Genomic DNA, 19390 nt, shown 5'->3' with positions numbered 1-19390 from the left:
GGGTTTAAACTGCGACAACCAGCTACTAAGAAAGAGAAAAATGACTGTTACTGCTGAACCCAGGAGAGTATTTTAGTGGGTTATTTTCTTCTCAATGTTGTTTCCAGTTGTTGAATTAAAGAAATAGCTCCCCAGACAACTGCCCCTTGGGCAGGGCAGAGCTGACATGGCTGTGCTCTGAGCTGCAGAGGCTCCCTTGGGAATAAGCTCAGGGTGGGTGGAAGCTTTGAGATTTGGTGGTTTTTGTCCTCACAGGCAGTACCTTGCCCTGGAATACCTGGGCTTAGGGGAAACAGGGAGGCTGTATTCTTCACAGAGCATCAGCATGTCTGGTAAGGAAATCCACTGAGCTGTTCTTTTTCTCCTGTCCCTTAATGTGCCTTAGGAAATGGTGGAAGCTGCTGGTGAAGATGAGAGGGAGTTGGCTGCTGAGATGGCTGCAGCCTTTCTGAATGAGAATCTTCCTGAGTCCATCTTTGGAGCTCCCAAGGCAGGGAATGGACAGTGGGCCTCTGTTATCAGGGTCATGAACCCTATCCAGGGAAATACGTTAGATCTGATCCAGCTAGAGCAGAATGAAGCTGCCTTCAGGTAAGAAGCATTGCCACGTGCACCAAGAATCTGCTTATGATGAGTCTTCTGTGGGTTTTTTTTTTTCCTTCTTTTACTTAGCTGTTACCAAGTTGAAATCCAGATGCAGCGTGTTATCAGGAGACTGGCTTGAATCCCCAAAGTGATTGACATATGCTTAAAGCTTTTGTCTTGCCTTTCCTTTCCACCCTGATCTGTCTGCATGTGACAGCAGGAGCTGGTGCTCCAGGTGGTTTTGCCGGACCCCAGCGCTTAAAGAACACCATGGGGATGTAAATCATAGAATCATAGAATAGCTAAGGTTGGAAAGGACCTCAAGATCATCTAGTTCCAACCCCCCTGCCATAGGCAGGGACACCTCACACTAAACCATCCCACACAAGGCTTCATCCAACCCGGCCTTGAACACTGCCAGGGATGGAGCACTCACAACCCCCCTGGGTAACACATTCCAGTGCCTCACCACCCTAACAGGAAAGAATTTCCTCCTTAGATCCAATCTAAACTTCCCCTGTTTAAGTTTTAACCCGTTACCCCTTGTCCTGTCACTACAGTCCCTGACAAAGAGTCCCTCCCCAGCATCCCTATAGGCCCCCTTCAGGTACTGGAAGGCTGCTATGAGGTCTCCACGCAGCCTTCTTTTCTCCAGGCTGAACAGCCCCAACTTCTTCAGCCTATCTTCATATGGGAGGTGCTCCAGTCCCCTGATCATCCTCGTGGCCTCCTCTGGACTTGTTCCAACAGCTCCATGTCCTTTTTATGTTGAGGACACCAGAACTGCACACAATGCTCCAGGTGAGGTCTCACAAGAGCAGAGTAGAGGGGCAGGATCACCTCCTTCGCCCTGCTGGTCACGCTCCTTTGGATGCAGCCCAGGATCCGGTTGGTTTCTGGGCTGCGAGCGCACACTGCAGCCGGCTCCTGTTCATTTTCTCATTGACCAGCACCTCCAAGTACTTCTCTGCAGGGCCGCTCTGAATCTCTTCCTTGCCCAGTCTGTAGCTGTGCCTGGGATTGCTCCGACCCAGGTGTAGGACCTTGCACTTGTCATGGTTGAACTCCATAAGGTTGGCATCAGCCCACCTCACAAGCGTGTCAAGGTCCCTCTGGATGGCATCCCTTCCCTCCAGCGTATCAACCGGGCCACACAGCTTGGTGTCATCGGCAAACTTGCTGAGGGCGCACTCAATCCCACTGTCCATGTCAGCAATGAAGATGTTAAACAAGACCGGTCCCAACACCGATCCCTGAGGGACACCACTCGTTACCGGTCTCCAGCCAGACATTGAGCCATTGACCACAACTCTTTGTGTGCGGCCGTCCAGCCAGTTCTTTATCCACCGAGTGGTCCATCCATCAAATTGATATCTCTCCAATTTAGAGACAAGGATGTTCTGTGGGACAGTGTGAAACGCTTTGCACAAGTCCAGGTAGATGACGTCAACTGCTTTACCCTTGTCCATCAGTTCTGTAGCCCCATCATAGAAGGCCACCAAATGGGTCAGGCAGGATTTCCCCTTAGTGAAGCCATGCTGGCTGTCACCAAGCACCTTGTTGTTTTTCATGTGCCTTAGCATGCCTTCCAGGAGAATGTGCTCCAAGATTTTACCAGGCACAGAGGTGAGACTGACTGCTCTGTAATTCCCCGGGTCTTCCATTTTCCCCTTCTTGAAAATGGGGGTTATATTTCCCTTTTTCCAGTCATCGGGAACTTCACCTGACTGCCAGGATTTTTCAAATACGATGGCCAGTGGCTTAGCAACTTCATTCTCCAGCTCCTTCAGGACCCGCGGTTGGATTCCATCAGGTCCCATGGACTTGTGCATGTTCAGATTTTTAAGATGGTCTCGAACCAGATCCTCTCCCACAGTGGGCCCAAGGTCTTCATTCTCACAGTCCCTGCGTCTGCCTTCCAAGACTTGGGTGGTGCAGTCAGAGCCTTTGCCAGTGAAGACCGAGGCAAAGAAGTCATTCAGAACCTCAGCCTTCTCCAAATCCTGCGTAGCCAGTTCTCCCGAAAGCTTCCTCAGGGGGCCTATGGTGTCCCTACTCTGTCTTCTTTTTGCTACGTACCTGTAGAATCCCTTCCTGTTACCCTTAACATCCCTGGCCAAGTTTAATTCTAACTGGGCCTTAGCCTTCCTAACCTGGTCCCTAGCTTCCCGGACAACATCCCTGTACTCTCCCCAGGCCGCCTGTCCTTGCTTCCATTTTTTATAAGCCTCTTTTTTCCTTTGAATTTTCCTCAGCAGCTCCTTATCCATCCAAGGAGGTCTCCTGGCCCTCCTGCTGCACTTCCTTCTAGTTGGGATGCAGCACTCCTGAGCTTGTAGCAGGTGATCCTTGAATATCAACCAAGATTCTTGGGCCCCCCTGCCCTCCAGGGCTATATCCCATGGAACCTTACTAAGCAGGCTCCTGAAGAGGCCAAAGTCTGCTCTTTTGAAGTCCAGGGCAGTGAGCTTGCTGCACGCTCTTCTCACTGTCCTGGGGATCTCAAATTTGACCATCTCGTGATCGCTGCATCCAAGGCTGCCCTGGAGCACCACATTCTCAACAAGCCCTTCCCTGTTGGTGAGCACGAGGTCAAGCATGGTACCTCTCCTTGTTGGCTCCTCTATTACTTGCAGAAGGAAGTTGTCTTCCACACAATCGAGGAACCTCCTGGATTGCTTGTGCCGTGCAGTGCCATCGTTCCAACAGATGTCAGGGTGGTTGAAGTCCCCCATGAGAACAAGGGCCTGCGAGCGTGAGGCTTTTCCTACCTGTCTGTAGAGTCCAGTTGCTGAGGTGAGTAGCTTGAGAGAGGACGCCTGCAACACCGGAGCGGAGAGGGGAGAGATCAGCGTCCAGGAGCCTCACCTCAGAGCGACAAGAGCCACTGAGGAGGGAGCCTCAAGTACTCAACAGGACTTGCCCAGGACTCGGAAGCTCAGCTCCCGCGAGGGGCTGACTCACAGGGGGCGGAGCCAGGAGGAGTGGCACCAGCTGGGAGTGGCTAAAAAACCTTCCCAGGGAGCGCGGCGAACAGAGCCGGCAAACAGAGAGCGTCGAGGCAGAGGGGCGAGGCAGTTTGCGCGGCAGTTCGCGCGGGCAGGCGAGCGGGCAGGCGAGCGGGCAGGGAAGCGTTCCAACTGCCTCATCGAGAGGACTCGCCTGGATTACAGGAGGGGGAAGGAGTGCTGAGGGACGTAGACGGATTGATTGACCAGATAGATCATGGTTACAACACGATCGAAAGCTGCAGTGAGTACTAATGTGGGTATCCAGACTGAGCCTTCCTGCAGACATGCAGCTGTGCAGGTCTCTGGCTGCAGCGAATGCCTGAGCCTGGCACTTGTATTGGAGGGAGCCAGTGATACTGCTTGTGTTCGCTGTGAGCAAATAAATGACCTGCTCAGGCAGGTGGCTGAACTGAGGGAGGAGGTAGAAAGGTTGAGAGCCATTAGAGAGTGTGAAAGTGAAATAGATTGGTGGAACCGCACCCTAAGGCAAGGGCAGAGGGAAGTGGTTCAACAAGATATGGATCCCCTTCCCTCCTACCATCAGACAGAAGGAGAGAGCTTAATGGACAAGGATGGATGGAGGGAGGTTCCTCCTCGGAGAGGTAAGCGAAAACCCTCACAATCCCTTCCTCCCTCCCAGTTGCCCTTGAATAACAGGTATGAGGTCTTGGAAATTCAGGGCCAGGTGAATGGAGATGGTGAGGCAAATCTATCTAGTGAGTCACCCAGGGCTAGTCACTCACCCACATACCTCAGAACTTCTACAACCAAGAAGAAAAGAAGAGTAATTGTGGTGGGTGACTCCCTTCTGAGGGGAACAGAAGGGCCCATTTGTCGACCGGATCCACCCCACAGGGAGGTCTGCTGCCTGCCTGGGGCTCGGATTAGAGATGTTAAAAAGAAACTCTCTGAACTGGTGCAGCCGTCTGACTACTACCCACTGCTGGTTTTTCAGGTTGGCAGTGACGAAATTATTACGAGGAACGTAAGGGCAATGAAGAGAGACTACAGGGCCCTGGGACGGCTGGTTAAAGGGTCTGGAGCGCAAGTGGTGTTTGCCTCCGTACCTGTTGCAAGCGAGGGTGAAGGGATATATAAGAAGACTCTGCAGGTTAATGTATGGCTACGTGACTGGTGCCAAAGGCAGGGGTTTGGGTTTTTCAGTCACGGGCTGCTGTATGGGACACCTGGTTTGCTGGTGACAGGCGGGATACACCAGTCCCAGAGAAGAAAAAGGGTTTTGGGGCAGGAGTTAGCAGGGCTTATTGACAGGGCTTTAAACTAGTTAGGAAGGGGGGAGGGGATTTAACTGGGCCTGTTGGGGACAAGCCCAAGAGGAACATGCTAGGGATTGAAGGATGGCGGGCTAAGGAGGACTATCAATCTCTTGTTTCACTTGTGGGAAAGGATAGCTTTTTAGACCCTGTCCCGCAGGGGAAAAAGGGTACTAGGACTGGCTCCCTGAAATGCCTGTACACCAATGCACGCAGCATGGGGAATAAACAGGAGGAGTTAGAAGTCTGTGTGCGGGCTAAAGGTTATGATCTAGTGGCGATTACAGAGACATGGTGGGACAGTTCACATGACTGGAATGTGGTCATGGATGGCTATGTCCTTTTTAGGAAAGATAGGTCAGCAAAGCGAGGTGGTGGAGTTGCTCTTTACGTGAGAGAGCAACTAGAATGTATTGAGTTCTGTCCGGGGTCGGATGAGGAGCAAGTGGAATGTCTGTGGGTACGAATCAAGGGGCTGACTGGCACGGGTGATACAGTTGTGGGGGTCTATTACAGACCTCCTGATCAGGACAAAGGAGTTGATGAGGCTTTCTACAGGCAACTGGAAGTAGCCTCGCGACTACATGCCTTAGTCGTCGTGGGGGACTTTAATTACCCCGATATTTGCTGGAAGACTCACACAGCCAGTCATTCACAGTCTAGGAGGTTCCTCGAGTGCATTGATGATAATTTCTTAATGCAAATGGTGGACGTACCAACTAGGGGAGCAGCGCTGCTAGATTTAGTACTCGCCAACAAGGAGGGTTTGGTCGAAGTGGTGACGGTCAATGGCAGCCTTGGCTGCAGTGACCATGAGATGGTGGAGTTTAGGATCCTGTGTGGGGGGAATAGAATACCTAGCAAAGCCACAGTTCTGGATTTCCGAAGGGCCAACTTTGGCCTCTTCAGTCAACTGCTAAGGGAAGTCTCATGGGAAAGTGTACTAGGCGGTAAAGGGGCTCAAGATAGTTGGTTAGCATTCAAGGACCGCTTCTTCCAAGCTCAGGATCGGAGCGTCCCAATGAGTAGGAAGTCAAGTAAGGGATCTAGGAGACCGGCGTGGTTAAACAAGGAGCTGCTGGGCAAACTCAAGTGGAAAAGGAGAATCTATGGATTATGGAAGGAGGGGCTGGCCGCTTGGGAGGAATATAGGACAGTTGTTAGAGGATGTAGGGAGGCAATTAGGACAGCTAAGGCCTCCTTGGAACTCAATCTTGCTAGTCGGGTTAAAGACAATAGAAAGGGCTTCTTCAAATACATAGCAAATAAAACTAAAACAAGAGGCAATATAGGCCCACTGCTGAACGAAGTGGGTACCCTGGAGACAGAGGATATAAAGAAGGCAGAGGTGCTGAATGCCTTCTTTGCCTCTGTCTTTACTCCTGCAGACTCTCCCCGAGGGCCCCGGATTTCTATAGCCCCAGAAGGAGTCAGGACAAAGGAGGAGTTTGCTTTGGTAGATGAGGATTGGGTTAGGGATCAGCTATGCAAACTGGACATCTGTAAATCGATGGGTCCGGATGGAATGCACCCACGGGTGCTGAGGGAGCTGGCGGAGGTCATTGCTAGGCCACTCTCCATCATCTTTGGTAAGTCGTGGGAAACGGGCGAGGTGCCTGAGGATTGGCGGATGGCAAAGGTCACACCAATCTATAAGAAGGGCAAGAAGGAGGACCCGGGTAATTATAGACCGGTCAGCCTTACCTCCATCCCTGGAAAGATGATGGAACAACTTATTCTTGACTCCATCACTAGGCATATCAAGGATGAGGGGGTCATTAAGAACAGCCAACATGGTTTTATGAGGGGGAAGTCATGTATGACCAACCTTATAGCCTTCTATGAGGAAGTGACTAGGTGGAGGGATGATGGTAGAGCGGTAGATGTAGTTTTTCTTGATTTCAGTAAGGCATTTGATACTGTCTCCCACAGCATCCTCATAGATAAGCTAAGGAAGTGTGGGCTCGATGATCAGGTAGTGAGGTGGATCGAGAGCTGGTTGAAAGGAAGAAGGCAGAGAGTTGTGGTCAATGGCGCAGAATCTAGCTGGAGGTCTGTGACTAGTGGAGCTCCTCAGGGGTCGGTGCTGGGACCGGTGCTGTTTAATATTTTCATCAATGACCTGGATGAGGGAACTGAGTGCACCCTCAGCAAGTTTGCTGATGACACAAAACTGGGAGGAGTGGCTGACACACCAGAGGACTGTGCTGCCATTCAGCGAGACCTGGACAGGCTGGAGAGTTGGGCGGGGAGAAACTTGATGAAATTTAACAAGGGCAAGTGTAGAGTCTTGCATCTGGGGAAGAACAACCCCATGTACCAGTACAGGTTGGGGGGTGACCTGCTGGAAAGTAGCGAAGGGGAAAGGGACCTGGGGGTCCTGGTGGATAGGAGGATGACCATGAGCCAGCAATGTGCTCTTGCGGCCAAGAAGGCAAATGGCATCTTAGGGTGCATTAGAAAGGGAGTGGTTAGTAGGTCAAGAGAGGTTCTCCTCCCCCTCTACTCAGCCTTGGTGAGGCCGCATCTGGAATATTGCGTCCAGTTCTGGGCCCCTCTGTTCAAGAAGGACAGGGAATTGCTTGAAGGAGTCCAGCGCAGAGCCACAAAGATGATTAAGGGAGTGGAACATCTCCCTTATGAGGAGAGGCTGAGGGAGCTGGGTCTCTTTAGCTTGGAGAAGAGGAGACTGAGGGGTGACCTCATCAATGTTTACAAATATGTGAAGGGTAGGTGTCAGGATGATGGAGCTAGGCTTTTTTCAGTGATATCCAGTGATAGGACAAGGGGCAATGGGTGTAAACTGGAGCATAGGAAGTTCCACGTTAACATCAGGAAGAACTTCTTTACTGTAAGAGTGACAGAGCACTGGAACAGGTTGCCCAGGGGGGTTGTGGAGTCTCCTACACTGGAGATATTCAAGGCCCGCCTGGACAAGTTCCTGTGTGATGTACTGTAGGTTACCCTGCTCTTGCAGGGGGGTTGGACTAGATGATCTTTTGAGGTCCCTTCCAACCCTTGGGATTCTGTGATTCTGTGATTCTGTGAGTGCTTCCTCCACAGGTTCTCCTTGATCAGGCGGCCTGTAACAGATCCCCACAGTAATGTCTCCCACGGCTGTTTTCCCTTTAACCCTGACCCACAAACTCTCTGTAAACTGCTCACCTGTCCCCAGACAGAGTTCCATACTCTCCAGCCTATCCCTAACATAAAGGGCAACTCCCCCTCCCCGCCTGCCAGGCCTGTCCTTTCTAAAGAGCCTGTAACCTTCCATTCCAACACTCCAGTCACAGGAGCCATCCCACCATGTTTCTGTGATGTCCATTATATCATACCCCCGTAGATGTGCACACATCTCTAATTCCTCTTGTTTGTTCCCCATGCTACGGGCGTTTGTATAGAGGCATCTGAGACGAGCTCCAATTGAAGCCGGCTCGTTGGCTGGAGCAGCTGGAATATATCTACATTGTTCCGAGCATTTATTATAGGTGCTGGCAACTGACTGGGTGTGTTGGGATGGAATGATGCCCCCCTCCAGAGAGCTGGGAACAAGAGAATGTGATGCAATCTCTCACTTTCCCTTCTCATCCAGATAAACTGAGGATAGATAAAATGGAAAGGAAGTGTTAGAGGGACTGGAGGGGAAAACCATCATAATAACCACAAAGAATAGCAAATACTTCAGCAGGTGAAGTGGGGCTAGGTCACACTAGTCCAAAAGGCTGACTCTGCCCTGTTCTGTCCAGGATTCCCAACCTGACTGAGCTAGGCACTGGGCATGTAATAACACTGGAAGATGAGGAAAGTTTTATGTACATGTCCAAATTGGGACAACTTTTGAAAAAATGGCTTCTAATGGAGCTTTGCACATTGCTAGGCAGTGTCCAGCCTGTGAAAGCATATGGGTTTACTTGACAGCTGGACCACATATTTTTATATGGGGAGTGTGGAAGAATGTGCATTAAACATTTCTCCAGGGGGGGAAATTATCTCTGAAAATGACATGTCAGTGTTGGGAGTTTGGGCTCCCAGATCTCTGCCTGGCTAGGTGCAAGTCCTGCTGTCTATGTGTGTAGTGTTAGTTTGTCATGATCATACTCATCTCCTGACATGTCCTGTCATCCCCAGTGTGGCCGTGTGCCGGTTCTCCAATACTGGTGATGAGTGGTACGTGCTGGTGGGAGTCGCTAAGGACCTGATCCTGAACCCACACTCAGTTGCTGGGGGATTTGTCTACACGTACAAGCTGGTGAATAGTGGTGAGAAGCTGGAATTTCTGCACAAGGTGAGAGGGATAACTGGGTCATTCACAGGCAGGGTGCTGGAATAGCTGTTACTTCACCCTGAATGCTACAGTAATAGTGCAGTACTCAATTTTGGGCAAGATTGTCATGATGATGGTACACACTGGAAGTAGCCTTGGAGAAAATATAAGCTGCATCCTACACAATCATTTGGGACAGCTATTGCAGGGCTGAGGGTTGAACACAGGTCTCCTGAGAGTCCCAGTCTTATCCATCTCATTGGGTAAATGGGAAAGGAGCTGTGTTTTTTCATGCCCCTGTTAGGGAGGGGAAGGGACACAGTGCTGTTTACTTTTCGGAATATGAGCTCAGGGAGCTGCTCTGAGCACTTGTTTACAATGCAAATTCATACTTGGGTCACTGGGACCCTGGTGCTAAGGCTCTCAGTCCTTGGCTGGTCACATGAAGGAAGCTGGTGTGAGCTGTCATGTTTCCTCTGATGCAGTTTTGGTTGAGTGTAGAAATGATTAGTTGCCTCGTGATCAGTTTGCTTGACAGGCCTCTGGGGCTTGAGCAAGTGTTTCAGTAGAACTCTGTTCAAACCAAATGCTTTTCTCCTTCCCATGTGCTTCCAGCATGGCTGAGATTTGAGTTCTCTGGACTTGCTTCAACAGCCCCATGTCCTTCTGATGTTGAGGACATCAGAACTGCACATAGTACTCCAAGTGGGGTCTCAGGAGAGCAGAGTAGAGGGGCAGGGTCACCTCCTGGCTGGTCACGCTCCTTTTGATGCAGCCTAGGATACAGGTGGCTTCTGGGGTGGAGCACACGCTGAAGCCATCTCATGTTCAGTTTCCCATCAACCAGCACCCCCAAGTCCTTCTTCGCAGAGCTGCTCTGAATCTCTTCTCCTCCCAACCTGTAGCTGTACCTGGGATTGCCTTGACCCACGTGCAGGACCTTGCACATCACATTATTGAACCTTGTGAGGTTGGTATTGGCCACCTCTCAAGCATATTAAGGTCCTTCTGGATGGCATTCCTTCCCTCCAGTGTATCAACCGGACCACACAGCTTGGTGTCATCGGCAAACTTGCTGAGGGCGCACTCAATCCCACTGTCCATGTCACTGACAAAGATGTTGAACAAGACTGATCCCTGAGGGACACCACTCATTACCGGCCTCCAGTTGGACATTGAGCTGTTGACCGCAACTCTTTGCATGCAGCCATCCAGCCAGTTCTTTATCCACTGAGTGGTCCATACATTAATGTCTCTCCAGTTTAGAGTCAAGGATGTCGTGTGGGACAGTGAATGCTTTGCACAAGTCCAAGTAGATGATGTCAACTGCTGTTCATCAGTTCCATAGCCTCATCATAGAAGGCCACCAAATGGGTCAGGCAGGATTTCCCCTTAGTGAAGCCATGCTGGCTGTCACCAAGCACCTTGTTTTTCATGTGCCTTAGCATGCCTTCCAGGAGAATGTGCTCCAAGATTTTACCAGGCACAGAGGTGAGACTGACTGCTCTGTAATTCCCCGGGTCTTCCATTTTCCCCTTCTTGAAAATGGGGGTTATATTTCCCTTTTTCCAGTCATCGGGAACTTCACCTGACTGCCATGATTTTTCAAATACGATGGCCAGTGGCTTAGCAACTTCATTCGCCAGCTCCTTCAGGACCCGCGGATGGATTCCATCAGGTCCCATGGACTTGTGCACGTTCAGGTTCTTAAGATGCTCTTGAACCAGATCCTCTTCTAAAGTGGACCTAAGGTCTTCATTCTCACAGTCCCTGCGTCTGCCTTCCAAGACTTGGGTGGTGCAGTCAGAGAATTTGCCAGTGAAGACCGAGGCAAAGAAGTCATTCAGAACCTCAGCCTTCTCCAAATCTAGGGTAGCCAGTTCTCCCGAAAGCTTCTGGAGAGGGCCCACATTATCCCTAGACTTCCTTTTGGTGGCAGCATACCTATAGAAGCCTTTCCTGTTACCCTGGACATCCCTTTCCAGACTCGATTCTGAGTGGGCCTTAGCTTTCCTAACGTGGTCCCTAGCTTCCCAGACAATGTCCCTGTATTCTTCCCAGGCCTCCTGACCTTGCTTCCACCTTCTATAAGCTTCTTTTTTCCTTTTACATTTACTCAACAGTTCCTTATCCATCCATGGAGGCCTCCTGGCCTTCCTGCTACATTTCCTTCTTGTTGGGATGCAACAATGCTCCTGAGCTTGTAGCAGGTGATCCTTGAATATCGACCAACAGTCTTGGTCCTCCCTGCACTCTAGGGCTTTATCCCATGGAACCTTACTAAGCAGGTTCCTGAAGAGGCCAAAATCTGCTCATTTGAAGTCCAGGGCAGTGAGCTCGCTGTGTGCATGCCACGTGATGATATGAAATAACTTCTCTTAGCCAGTGCAACCAAGCTAGGAATGCTGTAACTGGAAACTCTCTACATGTTCACATTCTCTGCTCTGGCTGATCATTTTGGATTGATCAGTGGTGGATGATTTTTCAGTTACTAGAGTTGTTTGTGGGCACACTGTAGTTGTTCAGATTTAACACTTTCTTTAGTGGCAGCTTCAGAGCTGCTGTGGCAGATGGCTGAATTAAATTTATGCCTTTGTTTTAGAAACAGACAATCTGAATGGATTTAGGCAAAATATGAAGTCCTTCTGTTGGGTATAAAACAAAACTAAGAACTGAGGCAACAAGATCCTTGTCTTCTTTTGCTGCCTGCCCAGTGTGGGGTTCTTACAGCAGTCTGACACTTTAGTTGAGGGTACACTGCCAGCAGTGTGTACAGAGCTCTGCTAGCACTATGTGTGGTATGTGCTGCTCCCAAAAAGCCTTTTGCTGCTCCTGTAGAAAAAGATTGTGATTAACCTTTTACATTAAAAGCCTTGGCATAGGCCAGTGAGCTTCAACTGAACCATTGCCTGAATCCATTCTGAAGCTTGGTGTAAGGTTCATTCTGTTAATGAGGGTCTCACAGTCTTCCTTTACCCTCTCTAGACCCCTGTGGAGGAGGTTCCTGCAGCCATTGCTCCATTCCAAGGCAGAGTCTTAATTGGAGTTGGAAAGCTCTTGCGTGTATATGACCTGGGCAAGAAGAAACTGCTTCGCAAGTGTGAGAATAAGGTACTGGCTTTTGTTCTTGACCAGAGCTGTTAAATTGGAGTGAGTAATGCTTTGCAGCAGGAGCAAAACAGGGAGTTAGCTGCTACTCCACCCCAGGTGTGTCTGTGCATTTTGGTCTCAGAGCTGCATCTGTGCCTTGTGATGTGCACTGGATGTGTGCATCCGGAGCAGTGTTGGCAGCTCTGGTTTGGCTGGGCTCTCGTGCTGCCCTTCTGCACCCTGAGCACATACTGCTTTCTTGTTGCTGTTCACACAGTTGTGTTGCAGGTTCCTTCTTATAGCAGCTCAATGTAGGCTGTTAATGGCTACGTGCAGGAAGCCTTGTACAGACCATACCTTTGGCCAACTGCTGCAAATGCAAGAAGTCTTGTCCACATACAAAATGACAACTGTTGGTAATCCTTAAGTTAGTTGGTCAGTAGGCTGGGGACAGAATTTGGAAGGTACATATGAGCACTTCTTCAGATCCTCAGAATCTTGAAAAGGGGATTTTGTCCTTGAAGTAGATGGTCCTTGCTGAGCATTTCTGATACTTTAGGGAAAGAAACTGCAGAGCATGGCTTTCTAACTGTTAATGCCTGTTCTTCCCTCTCTCGTGCAAGCTGCAGAACCTCTGCCAGTAGCTCATTATTGCATAAAGGAACTCCAGCAAGCTCACAGGCAGACTGGGAACTTGTAGGGAAAAGTATTTTTGTGTGTGTGTTGGGTGGTTTTGGGTGAGAGGACACTGAAGCAATGCCTGCTTGCAGGACTGGCCCTGGCATTTCAGTTCACAGGCTCACCAGCAGTGCTTGTTCTCTGGATGCTACTCATATTCAGCATGCTGAGAGTGGTGTGTGGTTGGGTTGCAAGGCCCTGTATTGACAGTGTATTTACCTCAGGCTTGTAGTATACCAGAAATAAGAGGTAGTTTTGGAGGAAATGATGGGAAATGGAGAGTGACCCATAGCTCCCAGGGGGAAATAGTGTTTCAGTTTGCATACAGTAGAGTTAATGGGTTACACTTCCCTGTTTTGAAGCACTCGGGTTTTGTCCTTTCTCTCTCAAAAGCACATTGCCAACTACATTTGTGGGATACAGACCATTGGGCACAGAGTGATTGTTTCAGATGTTCAGGAGAGTTTCATCTGGGTGCGCTACAAAAGGAATGAGAACCAGCTCATCATCTTTGCTGATGACACTTATCCCCGGTGGGTCACTACAGCCACCCTCTTGGATTATGACACTGTGGCTGGAGCAGACAAGTTTGGCAACATCTGTGTGGTGAGCATGCCTTGGAGAAGTCGGGGCTTCTTGGACAGGATGTATTTTTCCTTAAAATACCCATGATTTGTCCTAAAAGAATGAGGATCTGTGCATTGCTGCAGACAATGCCCTGTACCAGTCACTTGTTTTTACAGGGCAAGTAGCCGTCATCATAGTGGATGGCTGCAGTTTATCAGTTTGTGAGAAAGCAAACAAGTTAAAGCATCAGCAGGTCAAAAAACATGTTTCGGAAGCATTGTGTATTGGAATTGTCCCAAAACTTGCTGTGAAATAAGCCTTGAAATTAAGTTTGTGACTGAAAGGGCACATGAGAACTTGGGTCAGGGCTATCACTCTTACTTTCCCTGGTTAAACCTCATTGCTGGCATTTAGCTTTCTCTGTCACTTCCTCTTGAAAGCTGGCTTTGTCAGTGCTGACACTGCCTCACTTGGCTGGATTTCAGTAGGGGAGGAGGAAAGAATAGATGGTCTTTCTGACAGAGCGTTGATCTCTTTCTGAAGTGTACTTAGGTGCTTTGGAGTGCAGAGTTCACCAAGTGTCAGACACTGCGCCCATGGTATTTAGCTGATTCACGCAAATCAATCCTCTTTGGTTTTCCTGCCATACATCCATCAAACTGTTGCCTTAGTGGGAACCACCCTCAGGCCATTTTGACCATATTTCTCAGGGTGATCCGCAAGTGCTGGGCCAGGCAGAGGTTGGTCATGAGGCCCTGCCCATGTTTTTGAGTGATAGACCATTGATCTTGACAACATGGTTTTCATTTAACTCTGAAGGCCTTGTTGAAGGGGCAAGTGGATGATTTTGCTCATAAGTGTGAGGTGATTCTTGTAGAGTCCACCATAGTAGCCTTTCAAGGACCACAGGGATTCTCCAGAGATAATGTGCTGCTTCTCTGCAGCTTGCTGACTCTTTCTCTTTCAATGCAGGTGAGATTGCCTCCCAACACCAATGATGAGGTAGATGAGGATCCCACAGGCAACAAAGCTCTCTGGGACAGGGGGCTTCTTAATGGAGCATCACAGAAGGTAATGCTTCATGGGAAGCATGCAGTTATGGGAAAAGAATGTGCTGCTTTTTTGTGAAGTTCTCTGCAGTGTTGTCCAGGAGATGTGCAGGAGCAGAACTGCCACTATATCTACTGTGCTGCAGGTGATGGGTTTTCACTGTCACTGGGAGCCAAATTCAGTTTCTGAAGTCACAGGTGCTGGCTGTTTGGTGATGTTTGAAGCAGCACACTCGATTTCTTCTCCTGCTTTCCCTTTTTAGTTGCATCTGTTTGCCCAGCTCAAGAGGGTATATAGTTCAGCAGCATGCTGAATTTTGCCATCTGGTCACAAGTGGAAGGCAGCTCCTCTTTAGAAAGGCATTTCAGAACTAGCAGGTGGCCAAATTTATTCTGCTTTTCACTCTCAAGCCTTTTGATGCTTTTATATAAGCTAAAGAAAAAACATGTTTCTGCGGTTGACTTTTAGGCTGAAGTGATTATGAATTACCACGTGGGAGAGACAGTGCTTTCCTTACAGAAGACCACGCTGATCCCAGGAGGCTCTGAATCGCTGGTGTATACCACCCTGTCTGGAGGGATAGGAATCTTGGTCCCTTTTACTTCCCACGAAGTAAGCAAGCCCCATAGTCATACTGCAGACTCGCTGCTTCTCTGTGCACTCACCTCCAGCCAGTATATTAATGTACTGCATCCCTTGAGGGTAACTCCAGGGGTCTGCAGTGTGTGAAAACCTGGGCTGCAGGAGAGCCTGTGGCTGTGGGACAGGCTTTGATGTGAAGGGGAAGAGGGGGAGTTTCTTAGCTCTATGAAGAGTTGAGAGCTATTCTTGTTGCCCTGCTGTTGTAAATCTGCTTGTGCTGCAGAGGGGCTCTTGGGTGATTTAGTGTCTGTGAGGAGGAATCCTTTGGCATGCTTTGTGTAGTTTGTACACTGTAGTGATGAGGCGCTGATGCTTCCAGTACTGAGGGTGGTTTTCTCCTCTCTCTTTGCTGTGGCCTCCTGAAGCAGTGGATGCCAAGACATTCACTCTTAAAGCTGCACCTCTGTGCTGTACAGCTGCTGTATGCTCCAATTCCTGGGAGGCTGATCCCAGCCAAGGTGGTACAGTTGGCTGCCTGGCTCTGCTGTAGGTGCTCCCAGGGTGGAACTGTTGAGAGGTGACTATGACTCTGGCTGATGTGTGCAGGGCCACTCTAGCAGAACCTGGTCATGCCAGTGTTCCAGCCCTGGTGGGTGTTGTCTTGCCTTGCTGGTGGCATTGATGTGTAACAAACTGTTCTCTTACCGATTCTTCATCTCCCCAGGATCACGACTTCTTCCAGCATGTGGAAATGCACTTAAGGTCTGAGCACCCTCCTCTCTGTGGGCGAGACCACCTCAGTTTCCGCTCCTACTACTTCCCAGTGAAGGTCAGTCCAAGTATTTAGAGTTAGCTGGTCATGGGGATGCAGAGAGTTGCTTTGGGACATGGAACAGCTTTGAGGCCTGACAAGCAAGTCAGGGTTGCTGTTCAGCAGGGAAGACTGGGGCAGTGTAAGCCATAGTTTGTGTAGGAACTGAACAGCATTCAGAATGCTCCTGAACAGCATTCTGAGGACAGTACTTAGCACTTAATACCATGCCTGTTTTGGCTTCTTAACTCTTGTAATGAGCCTTCTGAGGGTTGGTCTTGAGACCCAAGCCCAGAGGTGCTGCTGTTGTGCTTCTCTACTTGGCACAGCATCTCCTTTCTCCGTCAGGAGTAATAGCACTGAGTAGCTGTTTGCCTGCCACATCAAACTGGGTGCTGCCTCGGGGATGTATTTTTCCACCACCATTTGAAAAGGGAAATCCCGTAAGAAACAGCTGTTCCTGTTTATTTCTGCTTTTGAGGAGCTGTGTTTGAAACTGTCAAGTACTAAATGCTATGACCAGAATGGTCCAGAGTACTGGACCAGAGTATCTGTGTGGTGACTACTACCAGGGTATTATCCATAGTAGCAGTCAGAAAGCTGTGCAAATGCAGAGGGTGTTCTTGTTCTTGATGCTCTCAGGGTTGATTTGCAGCATGGCCAGTCTCAAAGATGCCTCACATCTGGCTACAGCTGCCTTACAGTCATCTTTTACAGCCTCCCCAGCATTCCCAGCAGAGCGCTTGGACCTGAGTTGGATCCATCTTCCCTTCCCTTGTGTGATTCTTCATCTGCACCTAGGCTTTTGGGGTTTCTCCTTGTCGTGGTTTAAACCAATCCACACAGGTCGTCCACTCACCCCCCCCCCCCGATCCTCCCCACTCCCAGAGGGATGGGGAGGAGAATCAGGAGAATGTAACTCCCACGGGTTGAGATAAGAACAGCCCAGTAACTAAGGTATAACACAAACCACTGCTGCTACCGCCAATGATAATATTGATAAGAGAAAATAACAAGAGAATACGATACCACCGCTGAACGAGTTCGACCCCCCCAAAGAGAGAGAGCCTGCCCTTCCGGGTAACTCCCAGTTACCTCCCTGGGCATGACGTGCTGTGGTATGGATACCTCTTTGGCTAGTTTGGGTCAGGTGTCCTGTCTCTGCTTCCTCCCGGCCTCCCTCGTCCCCGGCAGAGCATGAGGCTCACAGAGTCCTTGGCCAGAATAAACATTACTTAGCAACAATTAAAACCAATCGGTATTATCAACTCTCTGCCCAGGCTGGAAGTCAAAACACAGAGCTTGCACCAGTTACTAAGAAGGAGCAAAACGGCTCCTGGCAAACCCAGGACAGTATCCACCCCTTATTCCATACCATTCACATCATGCTCAGATCCCACATTTTCAGTATACCATCAGTCTTATCTCAGTACACTCTTAGTGCATAGACCAGTCCTTATAAAGCTGCTGAGTCCATTCGGTCCATGATGTCAGGTTCCATCCCTTGTAACAGTCTTTTCAGGGCAGGAAAAACTGTGTGCAGTGTTGGATTGTTGCCTGCTGGTGATGATTGTTCCTTCACTGCAGAACTTGTCTGGTTCTATCAGAATTCATTCTCTGTTGGGATGACGGTTGGAGGGAAGTCAGGGCCAGTCGCTGGTAACCTGAAAACATCTAATTGATGGTCTCTAAAAGTATTACACAGCAGGCAACAGCACACAATTAAGTTCATTGGCTGTTTTCCCCTAAAATCAAATCCCCTTGAGGTATACATCGGACTTCCCCGTTTTCCTGCATTACCCACCAAGTATATCCGGGTCCCTGAGCAAAAGCAATCCCACGAGTGGGTTTGCCTTTACCTGAAGCAGGAATAACCCAGACTGTTCCCCAACAAACTCTTCATGTGCACCACAGGAACTTTGTCCCCCTCTACAATATGTAAAAGTTCTGACTGGGCTGGGCCAGCCCTGTTGGCAGATCCTCTGGTGTTAACCAACCAGGTGGCCTTTGGTAAGTGTGTATCCCAATGCTTGAAAGTTCCCCCACCCATTGCTCTCAGTGTGGTTTTTAACAGCCCATTGTACCCTTCGATTTTCCCAGAGGCTGGTGCATGGTAAGGGATGTGATATACCCACTCAATGCCATGCTCTTTGGCCCAAGTGTCTATAAGGTTATTCCGGAAATGAGTCCCATTGTCTGACTCAGTTCTCTCTGGGGTGCCGTGTCGCCACAAAATCTGTTTCTCAAGGCCCAGGATAGTGTTCTGGGCAGTGGCGTGGGGCACAGCGTATGTTTCCAGCCATCCGGAGGTTGCTTCCACCATGGTAAGCACATGGCGCTTGCCTTGGCGGGTTGGTGGGAGTGTGATATAGTCAATCTGCCAGGCCTCCCCATATTTGTACTTCAGCCATCATCCTCCATACCAGAGAGGCTTTAACCGTTTGGCTTGTTTAATTGCAGCACATGTTTCACACTCATGAATAACCTGGTGTCCTGGTTTTGAGCAGCAGCAGTCATTTTTCTCCTTCTTAGGAGCTAGTACAGTGCTGTGTTTTGATCTTTTGGCCTGGGAACAGTGCTGATAACGGCGATGTTTTCAGTTGCTGCTCGAATGTTTGGTGTGGCCAAGGACTTTCTGAGCCTCACGCTCTGCCAGGGAGGAGGGGAGGCTGGGAGGGAGCAGAGACAGGACACCTGACCCAAGCTAGCCAAAGAGGTATTCCATACCACAGCACGTCATGCCCAGGATGTAACTTGGAGTGACCCGGAAGGGAGGGACTGCAGGGTTGGAGGAGGTATCGGTCGGTGCTCGGCTGGGGGGAGTGGGGCGAGTTATTGGTCGGCTGGTGTTGAGGTGTTGTATTCTTTTCCCTTGTTATTTCCTTTATCATTATTATTATTGGTGGTAGCAGTAGTGATTTGTGTTATACCTTAGTTACTAATCTGTTCTTATCTCAACCCGTGGGAGTTGCATTCTTTTTGATTCTCCTCTCCGTCCCTCCAGGAGCAGGGGGAGGGCAAGAAGGGGGGGAGTGAGTAAAAGAGGTTTGTGGTTGGGTTTAAACCACGACAGTTCTTTTTGGCGCCCAACGTGGGGCACGAAGGGTTGAGATAACGACGGAGATGATCAGATTAATAGTCTTCACAGTGCTGATTTATTGGCTCTCAAAGTTGCTTCTCTTGCTCTCAGAGCTTCAGAATGTAGTACATTACTTAGAGCCGGTATTCCCTGTGTTAGTGTTTATCAAGTGTGGGGCTTGGGCTAAGGTTCTTGTTTCACTGTACTTTATGGCAATGGCTTGTAATACGGGTGGGCTCCAGCAGCAGGGAGGGACGGACGTGGCCGTGGACTTGTACCCGGCCGTCCCGCTGCTCTTCACCGCCCTGGCCCTTGTCCTCGCCTCTGTCTTTGTGAAGCTGCGGGGAGCCGAGGGGGAGCGGCCCCGGGAGCCGGCGGCGGCCGAAGCGGCCCGGGAGA

General features: G+C 49.7%; 1 protein-coding gene across 8 annotated transcripts in view; it reads left to right on the top strand.

Moving 5' to 3' along the window:
- The window catches only part of LOC136004243 (splicing factor 3B subunit 3-like), an 85272-nt gene that overhangs the window by 57857 nt on the left and 8025 nt on the right, over positions 1-19390 (top strand). For all 8 annotated transcript variants that reach the window (XM_065660566.1, XM_065660562.1, XM_065660560.1 and 5 more), the window contains 7 exons: positions 386-591; positions 8999-9155; positions 12120-12245; positions 13296-13508; positions 14442-14540; positions 14988-15131; positions 15826-15930. In XM_065660566.1, coding sequence (XP_065516638.1) covers positions 386-591; positions 8999-9155; positions 12120-12245; positions 13296-13508; positions 14442-14540; positions 14988-15131; positions 15826-15930 — 1050 coding nt within the window. The remainder of the gene's footprint in view (positions 1-385; positions 592-8998; positions 9156-12119; positions 12246-13295; positions 13509-14441; positions 14541-14987; positions 15132-15825; positions 15931-19390) is intronic.

The sequence above is a fragment of the Lathamus discolor genome, chromosome W (genome assembly GCF_037157495.1).
Source record: "Lathamus discolor isolate bLatDis1 chromosome W, bLatDis1.hap1, whole genome shotgun sequence".
NCBI lineage: Eukaryota > Metazoa > Chordata > Aves > Psittaciformes > Psittacidae > Lathamus > Lathamus discolor.
The sequence above is the reverse complement of the archived record's forward strand: the minus strand, read 5'-3'. Positions and strand labels throughout refer to the sequence as shown.